We start from the raw sequence: 13,688 nt of genomic DNA, 5'->3' as shown, positions 1-13,688 counted from the left end.
ACTCCAAAAGTTTGCATTTTGTATGAGCTTTATTTAAAAAATAAATGATAAATATTGAAGACGTATTAAAAAAAAATACCGTTTATATTTTTCCCAGAACCATTTACCTTTGTCTTTACTTCGTCTCAGACGTCATTTCAATCAGAAGTGACATTTTAATGCTACAATTTATAGAAAACTAGCAGACCCGGCGAATTTCGTCCCGCCCAAAACTGAGTTTTGGTTTTAAACAATTTTGAACATTCACTATTCCGTCCTATTTTTTTTATCGAACATTCGCGTCCCTATGTATGCCACTCTGTTTAATATGTTAAGAAGAAGAGAAGATAGTTTCCCGTATTTTTCAAGTTGTCTTTAAAATTTTCAATTTTTCTTGTCGTAAAATTGTTCCTTGGGCAAAAAAAGACAGCTCAAATCGGACGATCCGTTCTTGAGTTATGCGCGATCTTATGTATGCCACTCTGTTTTTTAAATGTTGGCAGGCCAAAACGATTGTAAAACCTTCAAAATGGCTTAAATACACTATGAATTGCTACAAATTTAAATAAGTGTGGCAGTTTTTGACCCTAGGGCCTATCTAAAATTTGAAACAAATTTCCAATGTTTTATTTGCGTAGATAAATGACAAAATCTATGTTCCAACCATGCATCGAAATAAATTTAGAAAAGAATTAATAAACTTGAACATTAGGATAGGGACAATTAGAGGACCATAGGGGCCAAATACTGGCTAATTAACCCTTCATGCCTGAAACCCGAAAAAAATGGCATTGAAGCGTCCAAATAGCTAAACAACGTCGAAATAGTAAAAATGCCAAACAGGTTACAATACATAGAACCGAGAAACTACGCTAAAAGTCAAAATCAGTCAAAACACTGAAAACACATCATGAAGCTTGAGTAGCCATAAAACAATCAATAAGTATTAGCACTTAAATTGGAATAGAAAATGACCTGGCTTATAAAACCATTAATCATCCTGAAAACTCTCAAAATAATATTGAAAATTCCAAATTGGCTAAGAATTACAAAAATTACTTTAAAACGCCTAAAAATATCTTAAGAAAGGCAAAAAAATGACCTTTAACTCGTAAAACAGACTGAAAAACTCTTGTAGTTTTCTTGAAAACCGCATCTCTGATAAAAATCTAGAAACTTTATAATTATCTTTAAGACGCTAAATCTAAAAAGTCTTGAATGATTACGTCAAATAAATGAACCCAATCACAGAGATGACATAAATTATTGTGAACCGCCAAAATATTAAAGTGTGCAGGATTCCGGTAAGAAGTTTAAATCTTATTCAAATTACTCTTCTGCCTATAATCGCAAGTCAGTCCCATCTGTAAAAAACTGAAAATGAGAAAACGGCGTTCAAAGCTTTTACAGGTTTTCTGATTTTTAAGACATCAATATATTCCGTAATGAAATACACATATTCTACATATGGTGCAAAAAAAGTCTACTAGAATTGAATGTAAAAAAATGTAACTTAATATCATTTAGCAGGAAAAGAACAACTTCAAATATTTCAATTGCACTAGGAAATCAAAATGTAGAAAAATGTGAAAGAGTTATGGATTTAGGAATTATCTTAGACTCTAAACTAACTTTCATAGACCATTACAACACAATTATTCACAGGCAAATAACATGCTAGGCTTTATCAAGCGCTTTGCTATAACTTTCAGGACCCATACACTATTAAAACACTATAAAGGGTGATACGGTCAAAATTTGGTCAAGGGAAAACGCGTGTAAATCGGTGAAATCGTTTATTTAAAAAATCAAATTAAATTTCTTTTTCAAGTTCAATTAGTATAAAATTCAGGAAAAATATTCAGTTAGGCTTCCGCTTTTCCAAATCCGAATTGCCGGGCCTTACGCTTGACCCCTACCATCAGATTTAGTACAGCCACCTTGTCCACCTTCTTCGCCGCAGAAAGCCAGTTTGCCTTGAACTGCTGCTCGCCCTTAGCAGTTTTTTTGGTCTTCTTTAGGTTCCGCTTGACAATAGCCCAGTATTTCTCAATTGGGCGGAGCTCTGGCGTGTTGGGAGGGTTCTTGTCCTTGGGAACCACCTGCACGTTGTTGGCGGCGTACCACTCCATGGCCTTTTTACCGTAATGGCAAGATGCCAAATCTGGCCAAAACAGTACGGAACAACCGTGTTTCTTCAGGAAAGGCAGCAGACGTTTATTCAAACACTCTTTCACGTAAATTTCTTGGTTGACAGTCCCGGAAGCTATGAAAATGCTGCTTTTCAAGCCACAGGTACAGATGGCTTGCCAAACCAGATATTTCTTTGCGAACTTTGACAGTTTCATGTGCTTGAAAACATCTGCTACCTTTCCCCTTCCTTTTGCCGTATAAAACTCCTGTCCCGGAAGCTGCTTGTAGTCGGCTTTGACGTAGGTTTCGTCGTCCATTACCACGCAGTCAAACTTCGTCAGCATCGTCGTGTACAGCCTCCGGGATCGCGCTTTGGCCGTCGTATTTTGTTTATCATCGCGATTTGGAGTCACTACCTTCTTGTAAGTCGATAGTCCGGCTCGTTTTTTGGCTCGATGCATGGTTGTAGACGATACACCCAGCTTATTTGCGGCATCTCGGAGAGAGAGGTTAGGGTTTTGCTTGAAACTACCGGCAACTCTCTTTGTCGTCTCAGCGGCTTCCGGTTTTCGATTTCCCCCCGATCCAGACTTCCTGGCTGTCGACAAACGTTCCCCAAACACTTTAATTACATTTGTAACGGTTGATTTGGCAACTTTTAGCGATTTTGCCAACTTTGCGTGCGAGTAGCTCGGATTTTCGCGATGCGCGAGCAAAATTTTGATACGCTGCTCTTCTTGCTTGGACGGCATTTTGACAACTGAAGAGTGAATTCCAAAATCAAAATAGGAGCAACATTCTACACACACACACCTTCAAAATGAGGGGTGTTCAGGTTTTTTAAATGCAAAATTGAAAGAAATACGTCAAGTTGATATTGACCAAATTTTGACCGTATCACCCTTTATATTGCCTATATGAGGTCAATACTGGAATATTGCAGCATTGCATGGTCTCCTTTTTCAATCACGCACGAAGAAAGATTAGAATCCGTACAAAAACAATTTCTATTATACGCTCTTCGTAAATTAGGTTGGACATCATTTCCTCTTCCATCATATGAAGCACACTGCATGCTTATAAATATACAAACATTAAAAGAGCGTCGTGAATATGCAATGGTTTCATTTGTAAACGATATCGTTTCGCAGCGCATTGACTCCACAGAACTTTTATCAACATTAAATTTCCATGCACCTACTCGGCAACTCCGAAATCGAAATTTATTTGCCTTAAAACATCATCGCACAAATTATGCAAAATATGGGCCATTAAACCGCATGATGGCCTCTTACGATTACAATCAATACTGCGGCATGAACTAAAACAATATTTTTAGTCCATAAGGCATTATAACTCATAAAAAATAGGAAAGCTGACACTGCTTAATTTGTATTAAAGAAAAAATTATACTTTTAACCTTTTGTCCAAAGTTGACGAAATAAATTAAAAAAATTTAAGAAAACAAAACTATATTCTAATATGTACTAGTCTACGTTGGTTGACGATTTTTGAAGGGATAAATTTAAAAATAAACGTACAATATGATAGAATGCATCTATGTTTACCCAAACATATTGGAAAAACATCGTGAAATTTTTATTTTATGTGCAAAATCTGAGTGAGACTGACTGCATTAGTTTAGCACAGTATTGAACAGTAGAAAGATACAATGGTTCCATAGAACGCTATTGAATGATTCTGGATTTGTTCCGCTGGTTCCAGAGCAATATTCCGGTGAGTATGGGTCTTCATCAGATCAGAACTTTTCATAAACGTGCCAAATCCACCATGAGATAAATCAATTCACATGAGAGTTCAAAAATAAGACCAATAAGAGTCTGATGAGTGACCAGCACTATTTAGGCCACTCCCGAACTTGTTCCGGGTATCCCCAGGGAAGTGGAAAATCCTATTTAAATCAAAATCCTTCAAGCGATACATCAAATCACATGAGAATTCAAAGCCATATCCATTGGCGGTTAAACTGAGTATCGTAAGAACTATATGGGCCACATCCGGACATGTTCCAGATATCCTAGGGGAAGTGGACAAAATCTATCTTGAGACAAATCTCATGATGCAATGGGTTGTCTAACATTTCTAACATATTTTTTTCTAATGGGACTGACTTGCGGTTACTTTTCGCTGTGAGACAATTTGACTTGGTATTGTTTTTCATTTTTCTTGAACAAACCACCTTTTTTCAATAGCACATCTCAAAAAAACATAGAAAGATAAACTGAATAATGATGCTAACTCAAATTTAATAAAATTGCAGATGGGACTGACTTGCGGTTACCGGCAGTATACCTCTGACCAACAAATTCTGCGATCCACCTAAGAGCAGCCCGCGGTGGGTCACGACCCATAGATTGAGAAACGCCGCATTTGACCATTAGAGGTAGAAACTTTGTTTTTTTACCAAAGTTGTTTCAAATAACTTGTCTTATTATGCTGGTCTATCTCGATTAACTTAAAAGTTGATATTCAGTAATCATCAACCGTTATGTTTTATATATAAAAAGATTTGTAAAAATAAATCAAAAACTTTTCTGAGGACACTAATACCCGAATACCTAAAACAAATTATGTAGGCACAATTTATTCCATCTAAATACGACTTCTGGACCACTGTGCACTGCTAGTGGGATCCGGATTTCTTCAGTTCTACTGTTATGATTACGATGTCTTTTGCAGCAATTAATATGAATCTCAAAATGTTTTATGAAATACACATCACCAGCGGTGACTTTCCACATTCAGAAATTCACCCTCAGTTGTTCAATTGAAATGATCACAAGAATGTAAAAATAATGGAATCGAACACTTTCTCACTAGCATAAGTCACTACGTTGCGCCACAGAGCGTCTATGAACGTGTTAATGTTTGCACTGCAATCTGCCGCTTTTTTACAATGCTCAAACTCAAAACCAAAATACACAAACGAATGAACCCAATTATTAACATCACCACCACCACCGCCACCACCACTTTATAACCGGGCACCAACCTTCATAGTTGATCCGACCGTCCTTGTCGGCGTCCGCCAGTTCCAGCATCTCGTTCAGCTGGTACTCTGTCACATTCTCGCCGATCATGTCCATCGCCGATTTGAGCTCGTCACGTGTGATGTAACCGTTACCGTCACGGTCGAATACCCTGTTCGGATGAATTGAATTTCAACGACAACGAATGGAGAAAGAATTCGAAATACCAACCTGAAGGCCGCCACCAGGTCCTGCGTGAGGTCATCGTCGGCTGCCTGGGTGGTACTGTTGCTACTACTGCTGCCACTGCTGCTGCTATTGCTTTCTTCTTTGAGCGCCTGGATGCGGGCCACCCACTGGAGGAACTCGGTTTCGTCTATTAGTCCACTTCCTGGAATGAAATGAGGATAAATTGGGACAGTTTTTTGTTAGGGCTTGTTGGAATTGATTTTAATCTAGAAGATGGTGAGAATTACGACGCAAAAAGAGGCTTCCACCCCCTCCTCCAGGACGGAAAAAAGCTACGAACAATAAATCTTCCGATGGAATACCTTTGGCGTTAGATTATTAGCTTGGCTCAACGTCTCTCAATGAATTTTACCCAATTGTACGATTTTAAGCCCGCTGCTTAATGCAAAAGCAATAAAAGTTTATCAATATCCGTGAAAGTATTCCAATTGATGAAAAAAGAATTTGTGTGTTCCGCTTACGGTTCATAGTCGCTCGATTGTGGCTTAATTTATGCGTTTTCCAACATGCCAGCCACAGGAAAAATTCAGTCAGCGAACCACCCCCACCCAGCCAAGCCTACCAAAAGCAATGCGATAGAGATAGATCGAGAAGTAATAAAAAAAGAAAATGAAAACATTCCATAAATCTCGGAAGCTATGAGATTTATTACCGTGCGCTTTCCGTCGTAAATTTCTGGTGAATGCAATACCTCCCATTGCGTGCAGCAGTAGGGTCGATGTACCAGTCATGGCTATATGCTGTGTTCCAACTATGGCCTATGGGAATCCCATAGGTCATAATTGGAACACACCATAATAGGAACGTATAGCCATAACTGGAACACCCACCCTAGTTCGTTCGATATTATTTTTTGGCGGTCGGTTTTGTTCTTCTGTATGCTATCGATGGTACTATTTAGGAATATTTTATTTTTCTCACGCTTTCGTGCTTCGATTGGCTTATCAGAGCGTGGGGGAATTTTCCGGTCGTTAATGGCTTGATTAATTCAGAACGTCTTGCGGGAGAAAGGAAGGGGTTTTTCTATGTTTGGGAAAAGACATTCATAGGAAGCCGAGTTTCACGATGATGATGGTCAATTAGAATTGATCTCCTATAACGAAGATCATTGGGAATGACAGGAGAGTATGAAATATGAAAACTCGTTAGGTGCATACGAGTAACGTTATCCGGAATGACAGTTCCATTATCGTTTTTATGAACATATTCAGTGTGGAATGTCAATTCCGGCGATGGTTGCTTCTGAGCGAGATTTATTGCATAAATCATAGATAAAAAACTGCTACCGACTGTATCATTCAAACTTGCAGAACTGTTTGTTTATTTTCCACGTTTATAATTCGTTCAGCTTGAATAAATTTACTCAGATTGGCTCAGATAGGGAAGGGATGACAAAGCACATCACGATCCGAAAAAAAAAAGTTGATCATACATCCACTCCCGGAGGGGCTTCAACTTTCAACGACCAGCTTCGATTAGCTCGCACTAGGGTGTCCCTTCTATAGAAACTCCAAATTGCAAAATGATGGATGATGCCGTTAATATCACATAACTTTATTCTTGCTGGCTGCATCTACATCTAAACTAATAAAATAAATCAAACAAATATCCATGTGCATTTCACATGACTTTTATGTGATCCCATGATTGGAAATTGTACCACTATATAACATGAAGCTTATGTGTCCAGTGAAATTTATATGATTATTCACATATAATTGAATATGTTATGTGATATAGATTTGGTTGTTCGACTGGTTTTATGGAGATTTCGTTTTTATGGCTTTCTCAGTCTAGGGTAATTCAAACAGTTAGTTTTGCATTGCCCAAACTAACTGTTTGAATTACCCTAGACTTATGTGATATACTTATAAAAGTCACTAGTTTAGTTATTGGGAATATATTATGTGCGTTCCCAATAGAAACAATGTGAAAACTTGTTTCAGTGTAGTCTAGCTAACAATGTAAATGGTTTTAGAACATACGATTAACAAAGGGATTTGAGCTCTTTGGGTCTACTTGGCAAGGTTTACACAAAAATGCTCTATTCTGCTCAGTGACCTGGCTAGAAAAGTCTTTGCACAAACGATTTCAATTTGAGTACCTAAGTAGGTTTAACAAAATTCCAAAGTTTTTCATCTAGCTAGCGCATATTAGCTTATTGCATGCTCTCAACTTAGTGTTCTAAAAGCACTTCCACAGTTAGTAATAGAGATCTTTTGATGCCAATACCAATGCATGAATTTGTATATTGTGTGGCAAGCATAATGATTCGCTATGCCCAGGAAAGTCATTCCCGACCCGAAAAACTCCCTCGACCGGACCGGGAATTGATCCCGCCGCCTCCGGCTTGGTAATACCACGTCTTTACTGACTAAACTATGAGGCCGCTTCCGAGTGTACCAAATTCAATTTCAAATCAAATGACAACTATATTACAACGCAACTAATGAAGAAGTGCTATTTGTGACACTCTTCCCTGGATGTGAAGAATTGAAATTTTCTGATGAAACACATAAGTATAGAAGATAATGAGCGGTTAGCGCATATCATCGGTCATTAGCCAAATACATCCGTAGACCATAGGTCCACCGTTGTTTAATTGTAAATGTACCCGTATACTCACTAGGAAAATGTGGGTTCGAATCTCACCGGTGCACAGTGGGACGAAATCAAAAATAGTGGACATGACTATTTGCGGCGAAATCACCATTTTGATGTCTTCTGGAATGTTTCTTTATTTTTGAGTACTTTATTTGAGTGGTGAACATTTTCGATTATGGGAGATATACATTCAGATATTTTTTTATTATTTCTTGTTAAAATTGATGAACATCTACGAAAAAATCATCAAATGACTATAGAAACTTTGTCGAACACGATAATTTTCTATCTCTCAAGTTGACTATACTCGGGGTCACATTTGAAATGGAACACGAGGAATGTAACGAAAATGGGTAGATTTTCAAAAGCTTATTTTGCCGGAAAGACTTAGAAGTATGTGTTTTGGGTCATTTTACCCATTTTCTCCTATTTGCTGGAGAAAATGTTTTTTTAGAATGTTATTTTTCGTAAACTATTAGTATATTATGCATTTTTTATATTATACCTTTTTAAAACAGTTCATGAAGTGTTAGGGGATTCTGGGGTAGAATACATAGGGGATTATGAGGGGAAATAGGTTCCAATTTCTTAAAATGTCCAACGGTGAGATTTTGAGAGACTCAATAGATTGACCGCAGAAAAAATCAAAATATTTTTTTGAATGTTAAGGTGTATTGGGCTAAAATTAGCTATAATTTCAATGCTCTTCCTGGTGGCCATGAATGGGGTCTTTGACCAACTACCCAAGAACGTTTACATCTTCGTCTACGCGGATGACATCTTCATTGTAATGGTGGGTCCCACCCTGCAGAGGACGAAACTGAGAGTGCAAGCGGCAGTCTCCTCGGTGGTCAGATGGGCTGACTCTGTTGGTTTCCAGCTATCCGCCGGCAAGAGCGTGCGCTGCCATATATGTACCACCAGACATCGCAACAACGGACAGCCCATCATGATTAAAAAACAAGCAATACCGACCAAAAACATCGTGAGGGTCTTGGGAGTGCTCCTCGATGGGAATTTATCCTTTGAGCCGCACTTCCAACAAGTAAAGAAGAACTGTCGCAGTCGGTCCAACCTGATTAAGACCATCTCCCGTCCCCACCGATCGCGAAATCCGCTTCCGCGTAGCTCGAACCATCATCGACATTCGCCTACTGTACGGTGTAGAGATTACATGCCTTGCCGCCGAGAAAGCCGTCCGGATTCTGGAACCGGTGTACAACGGCTACGTTCGAACATTCTCCGGTCTCCTGCCCTCTACCCCGGCCGACGCTGCATGCGTTGAAGCTGGTATCCTACCTTTTCGGCTCGTTTTCACCGCAGCTACTGCTACCAAAGCCGCTGCTTTTCTCGCTAAAACGTCGGGAAACAACAGGATCGTTCTCCTCGACGAGGCGAACTGACTCCTCCGCACAGCCGCTGACGTAGATATCCCGCCAGTGGCCAGGGTCCACTGGCACGGATACAAAAGTTGGCAATCGCACAAGATCAAAATTGACAGCCGAATCAAGGACCGCTTCAGGGCAGGAGACAACTCGCTGGCTTTACGGCGGACAGTTGTCGAAACTCTCGGGGCGCACTACCAAGGTTATGAACTCAGGTACACCGAGGGCTCTCTCTCCAGGAGCGGAGTAGGAATGGGGGTCTTCTCAGCTGAGGCAGCGGCCATTCTCCACGCGGTTAAGTTACCGGCCAACCGGCCGATATTAGTCGTAACTGACACACACAGCGTGATATTGGCCCTAAAAACAGAAACACCGAAGCATCCGTGGATCCAAGGAACGGTAAAACACAATATTCATGTGGGTACTAGGTCATTGCGGGATCCAAGGGAACGTAATAGCCGACCACCTCGCCGGCTCAGACCACACCGGACCCAGGTCCACCGGCAATGTACAGCTCCAAGATGAAAAAAAGTGGATCAAGCGGACGATTCGGAGAGCCTGGGACACCGAGTGGAGGAATGACCAAACCTACGATAACAGCGAGTGGTGTCAAGGCTGCGCACCGGGCACAGCAGAGTCTCCCACAACACCGTTCCGGAGGACCTGTGAAACCTGCGGAGTGCCAGTCACTTGGAGCACATCGTCGTGAACTGCGCGGAGTTGGAAGACCTTCGGCTTGGAGTCAATCAGCATTCGGAACCTGTTGGGCGAACCTTTACCACAATATCCGAAGTCCATTTGCTTTGGCATTCTCGGTACAAAAAATGCTTTTTAAGAGTTGGAAATGGATTAAAGGATAAGGAGATAAAGGGACAATTTGGAAAAAGGGGAATTAGGTCTTTTCCTCGTCAACCACCAAGAAGGTTAGACATCGTTAACAAGTTATAACGAAAATTAATTTCATAGTGAAAGAGTTTATTAGGTTCACCATACTATAATAAGACATTAATAAGTAATTCACTAGTGGAAAAGAAAGTTAGTGGCTAGTGAAGTATCAGTGTATGAGAGCTTCACCTCTCAAGCTCGAGCTAGTTGCCGACAAAGAGGCCGGTGGATAGCCTACCCGATTTGTTCCCCGTGGCTCTAGATCAGGAATCCGGGGCATTGGTAACCAACATTACGAAAAAAAATTCTGAAAATTTCATCGTTTTATTTTATATTTTGTTTTAGTTACCGTTTCCTTGTTTTATATAATTTTGCAAGGAAGTGAATATTATATGCTGAAATTCAATTATTGAATCAAGGATGAAATAATGGGCTTTTCATATTTACACTTCGCATACCTTAATAAAGATTTACCTTCTTTGAATGTTTATGTTTGAAATTCGGAGTAATAAAACATTCGGGTAACGGGTCATTTAGGGAAATGGAATTTGGGGTAATGTCATAGAGTCGATTTAACAATTTAACAATTAGCGGCGCCGGTGGTGTAGTGGTAAGCGTGATTAACTTTCACCCCAGCAGGCATGGGTTCAATCCTAGTCGGCACCGCCGGGATGTTCTGAGGCATAATATCTTCAATCACGCCTTCCTTCGGTAGGGAAGTAAAGTCGTTGGTCCCCGGTGCATGAGTTGATGGGTCGATATGTAAGGTGTAGGAGCTGCCTCCCTGGCGTCGGTAGCATTGGTGCTCAGAACGGAAAACAAGATCGACGGAAAAAAAACAATTTAACGATTGTGATGTAAGAGGCTCGGTGGCCTAGTGGCGACAATTTTTGCTAACTGTGCAGAATATCGTGGGTTTTATCTTAGGCCCATTTACATTACTAAGTTGATTGGGTTGCAAATGAGCTCAGAATTATCTCATTAGGCGGCGCCTTTGTTATGTGCTATATCTCGAGATCCTAGCAAAGTTGTTCAGGCGGCCAAGTCCTTCCAGATCATGGATAGTGGGCAGATTAGTTGCCAAGTGTCCACAGTCCATACATTCAACAACAATATTGAGGATTGTTCACAAGACTGATGCAAAATTTAAAATAACCCATTGTAATTTCCATATAAATATCAAATTGTTTGTGCCAAGGCAATTTCTTTCTAAATAAGTTCAAATTTTGGGAGGCTAATTAGGATCCGATTTGGAACCGTTTGAGCACTTTTTTTTTCTCTTTCTCTCTCTATCCAACTTAGAAAAAGAGAGCTTGTTACTCCGCCAGTAGTGGATGAACCAGTTTTGTGGTTTGAAAAATCGTCGATTTCTCTACAAACATTGCTTCTAGAGTTGAGAAAATTACTACAGTTTTGTTCTTTTTAGTAATAGTGACATCATGTAAAAATAACATTGCACCATTATTGATATTTTAATTATAAGTGAATTTCGTCTTACAATCTCAAGTCGATATTCCACCAGCTCATACGATTGAAGGCGACTCGTCCTCTGGTGGTGAGTGCTGCCAGAAGCAGTATAAAGCACTCCATTGTCGGTGCATTTCTTCAATGTAGGGCCATTTGGCCGAATGAGTCGTTTGGCTGAACGCCGTTTGGCCGAATACGTGAAAAGAGATTTCGACTTTTGAACACTACTAATGGCAGCCTAGTTGACTTTTTTTTTACTTTCCACAATTCTGGTTTTTTTTTTAGATTTTCGTTAAATGTATTTTGCATAAAACTGATTTTTGTATATTGTCGATGGATTCATTATTCCTTTAAAGAAAAGCTTTTAGTTATGTAATTGGTATTTTCATAGCCACTCTTTTTAACATGAGCAGTTCTTTGGAGTTTAGTTTTTCGGCATTCGGCCAAACGACCTATTCGGCCAAAAATGGCATTCGGTCGAACGGCATTCGGCCAAATGACCCGGAACCATTTTTTCAACTATTTTCAACTTGTGGGGTAAGGTGGGATATGACCAACAGCGCTTATTTACATATTTTTCAAAACAAATTCAATTGGTTTTCACCAAGAATCACTGCTGAACAGGGCTACTTCCACTCCATTAACTTATTGCGTACTCTCAACTTAGTGTTCTAGATGCACTTCCACAGTTATTAATTGAGAGCTTTCGATCCAGTCCGCATCGTGCTCTCTTGCCGTGCGGATCTATTTGCTTTTTGCTGAAGGAAGTGTTACTACTAACTAAAGCTACAACAAATTTAAACAGCACTTTTCAGTGCTCAACCTGTAAAAATTTTCTAGCTTGTTCAACTCTTATTCCTCTTCGATCCTTGTTTGGACCCTACCCGAGGTAATCCTTCTTGGATATCGATTTGGAAAATTTCTCTTCGATCCTTCAGATTCTTATAGTAATCTGCTTGGAAGTCGATTTGGATAAAAATTTACTGCCGCCATGGCGCCTAAGCGCAAAAGAAAGGGGCAAACTCTTGACCCCCCTTCTGATGAAATTAATTTGAGTAATCAATTTGATTTGCTCACGGATGATGAGAATGATCCATCATACAAGAAAAATTCTAGTAAACTTTCCCGGCTTAATGCCAAGAAGGAAAAGATTCCCCCTATTGTGATAACCACTACCGATTTCCATGCTCTTCGCATGGAACTTTTGAATTTCGTGAAAGTTAAGTTTTCACTACAAATTGGACGTCGGGGTGAATGCCGTGTATTGGCTGAAACCTTGGACGGATTTAAATGTCTTCTCAAGTATCTTACTGAGAAGAAGCACAAATTTTTTACTTACGACACCAAAACTGAACGTGTGTTCAAGGTTGTCATGAAAGGACTGCCCAGCGGTGAATCCCTGGATCAGATCAAAGATGAACTGGCAAAATTACTTGGAGTTGTGCCACTCCAAGTAATCAAAATGAAAATGAAATCCCGTCCTGGCGATTCGCGCAACGGGATTTCTAATGATTTTTATTTAGTTCACTTCAAGTCTAGTGAACTAAACAACCTTAAGGCCTTAGAAAAAGCTAGCCTTATGCTCCATGTCCGAGTGAAGTGGGAACACTTCAGGAAGACTGGAGGAAATTTCCAAAACCTCACTCAGTGCCGTAAGTGCCAGGGATGGGGTCACGGAACTAAAAATTGCTACATGCCAGCTAAATGCATGAATTGTGGTGATTCCTCTCACGCAAAAGACGACTGTCCTGTGAAGGAAGATCCTAAGAAATTTAAATGTTCAAATTGTGGTGAAAACCACAAATCCAATTTTTGGGAATGTAAGACTCGCAAAGCGATCCTACAATCTCGTTCTAACCGACAGGTAATAAACGCTCCACGTTTCCGACCAGGTACAAATTCCTCTGCTGTTAACAACGGTCAGCGAGGAACAAATTCTACATTCGTACCCGTAGGTACCCCTGCTTCAAATGTTTCATCTGTACCTACTCCTCTC

The 13,688-nt window shown here is 39.9% G+C and overlaps 1 protein-coding gene across 8 annotated transcripts in view; it reads right to left on the bottom strand.

Annotated features, from left to right (window-relative positions):
• Eip63F-1 (Ecdysone-induced protein 63F 1) overlaps positions 1–13,688 on the bottom strand; it is a 289,880-nt gene that overhangs the window by 21,788 nt on the left and 254,404 nt on the right. For all 8 annotated transcript variants that reach the window (XM_065231903.1, XM_065231905.1, XM_065231904.1 and 5 more), the window contains 2 exons: positions 5,334–5,493; positions 5,126–5,274 (listed from right to left, as the gene is read on the bottom strand). In XM_065231903.1, the coding sequence (XP_065087975.1) occupies positions 5,126–5,274; positions 5,334–5,493 (309 nt within the window). The remainder of the gene's footprint in view (positions 1–5,125; positions 5,275–5,333; positions 5,494–13,688) is intronic.

Source organism: Ochlerotatus camptorhynchus, unplaced genomic scaffold, assembly GCF_037179485.1.
Source record: "Ochlerotatus camptorhynchus isolate MF236.1 unplaced genomic scaffold, CSIRO-AGI_Acam_v1.1 ptg000361l, whole genome shotgun sequence".
Classification (NCBI taxonomy): Eukaryota; Metazoa; Arthropoda; class Insecta; order Diptera; family Culicidae; genus Ochlerotatus; species Ochlerotatus camptorhynchus.
This window is presented reverse-complemented; position numbering and strand designations above follow the sequence as displayed.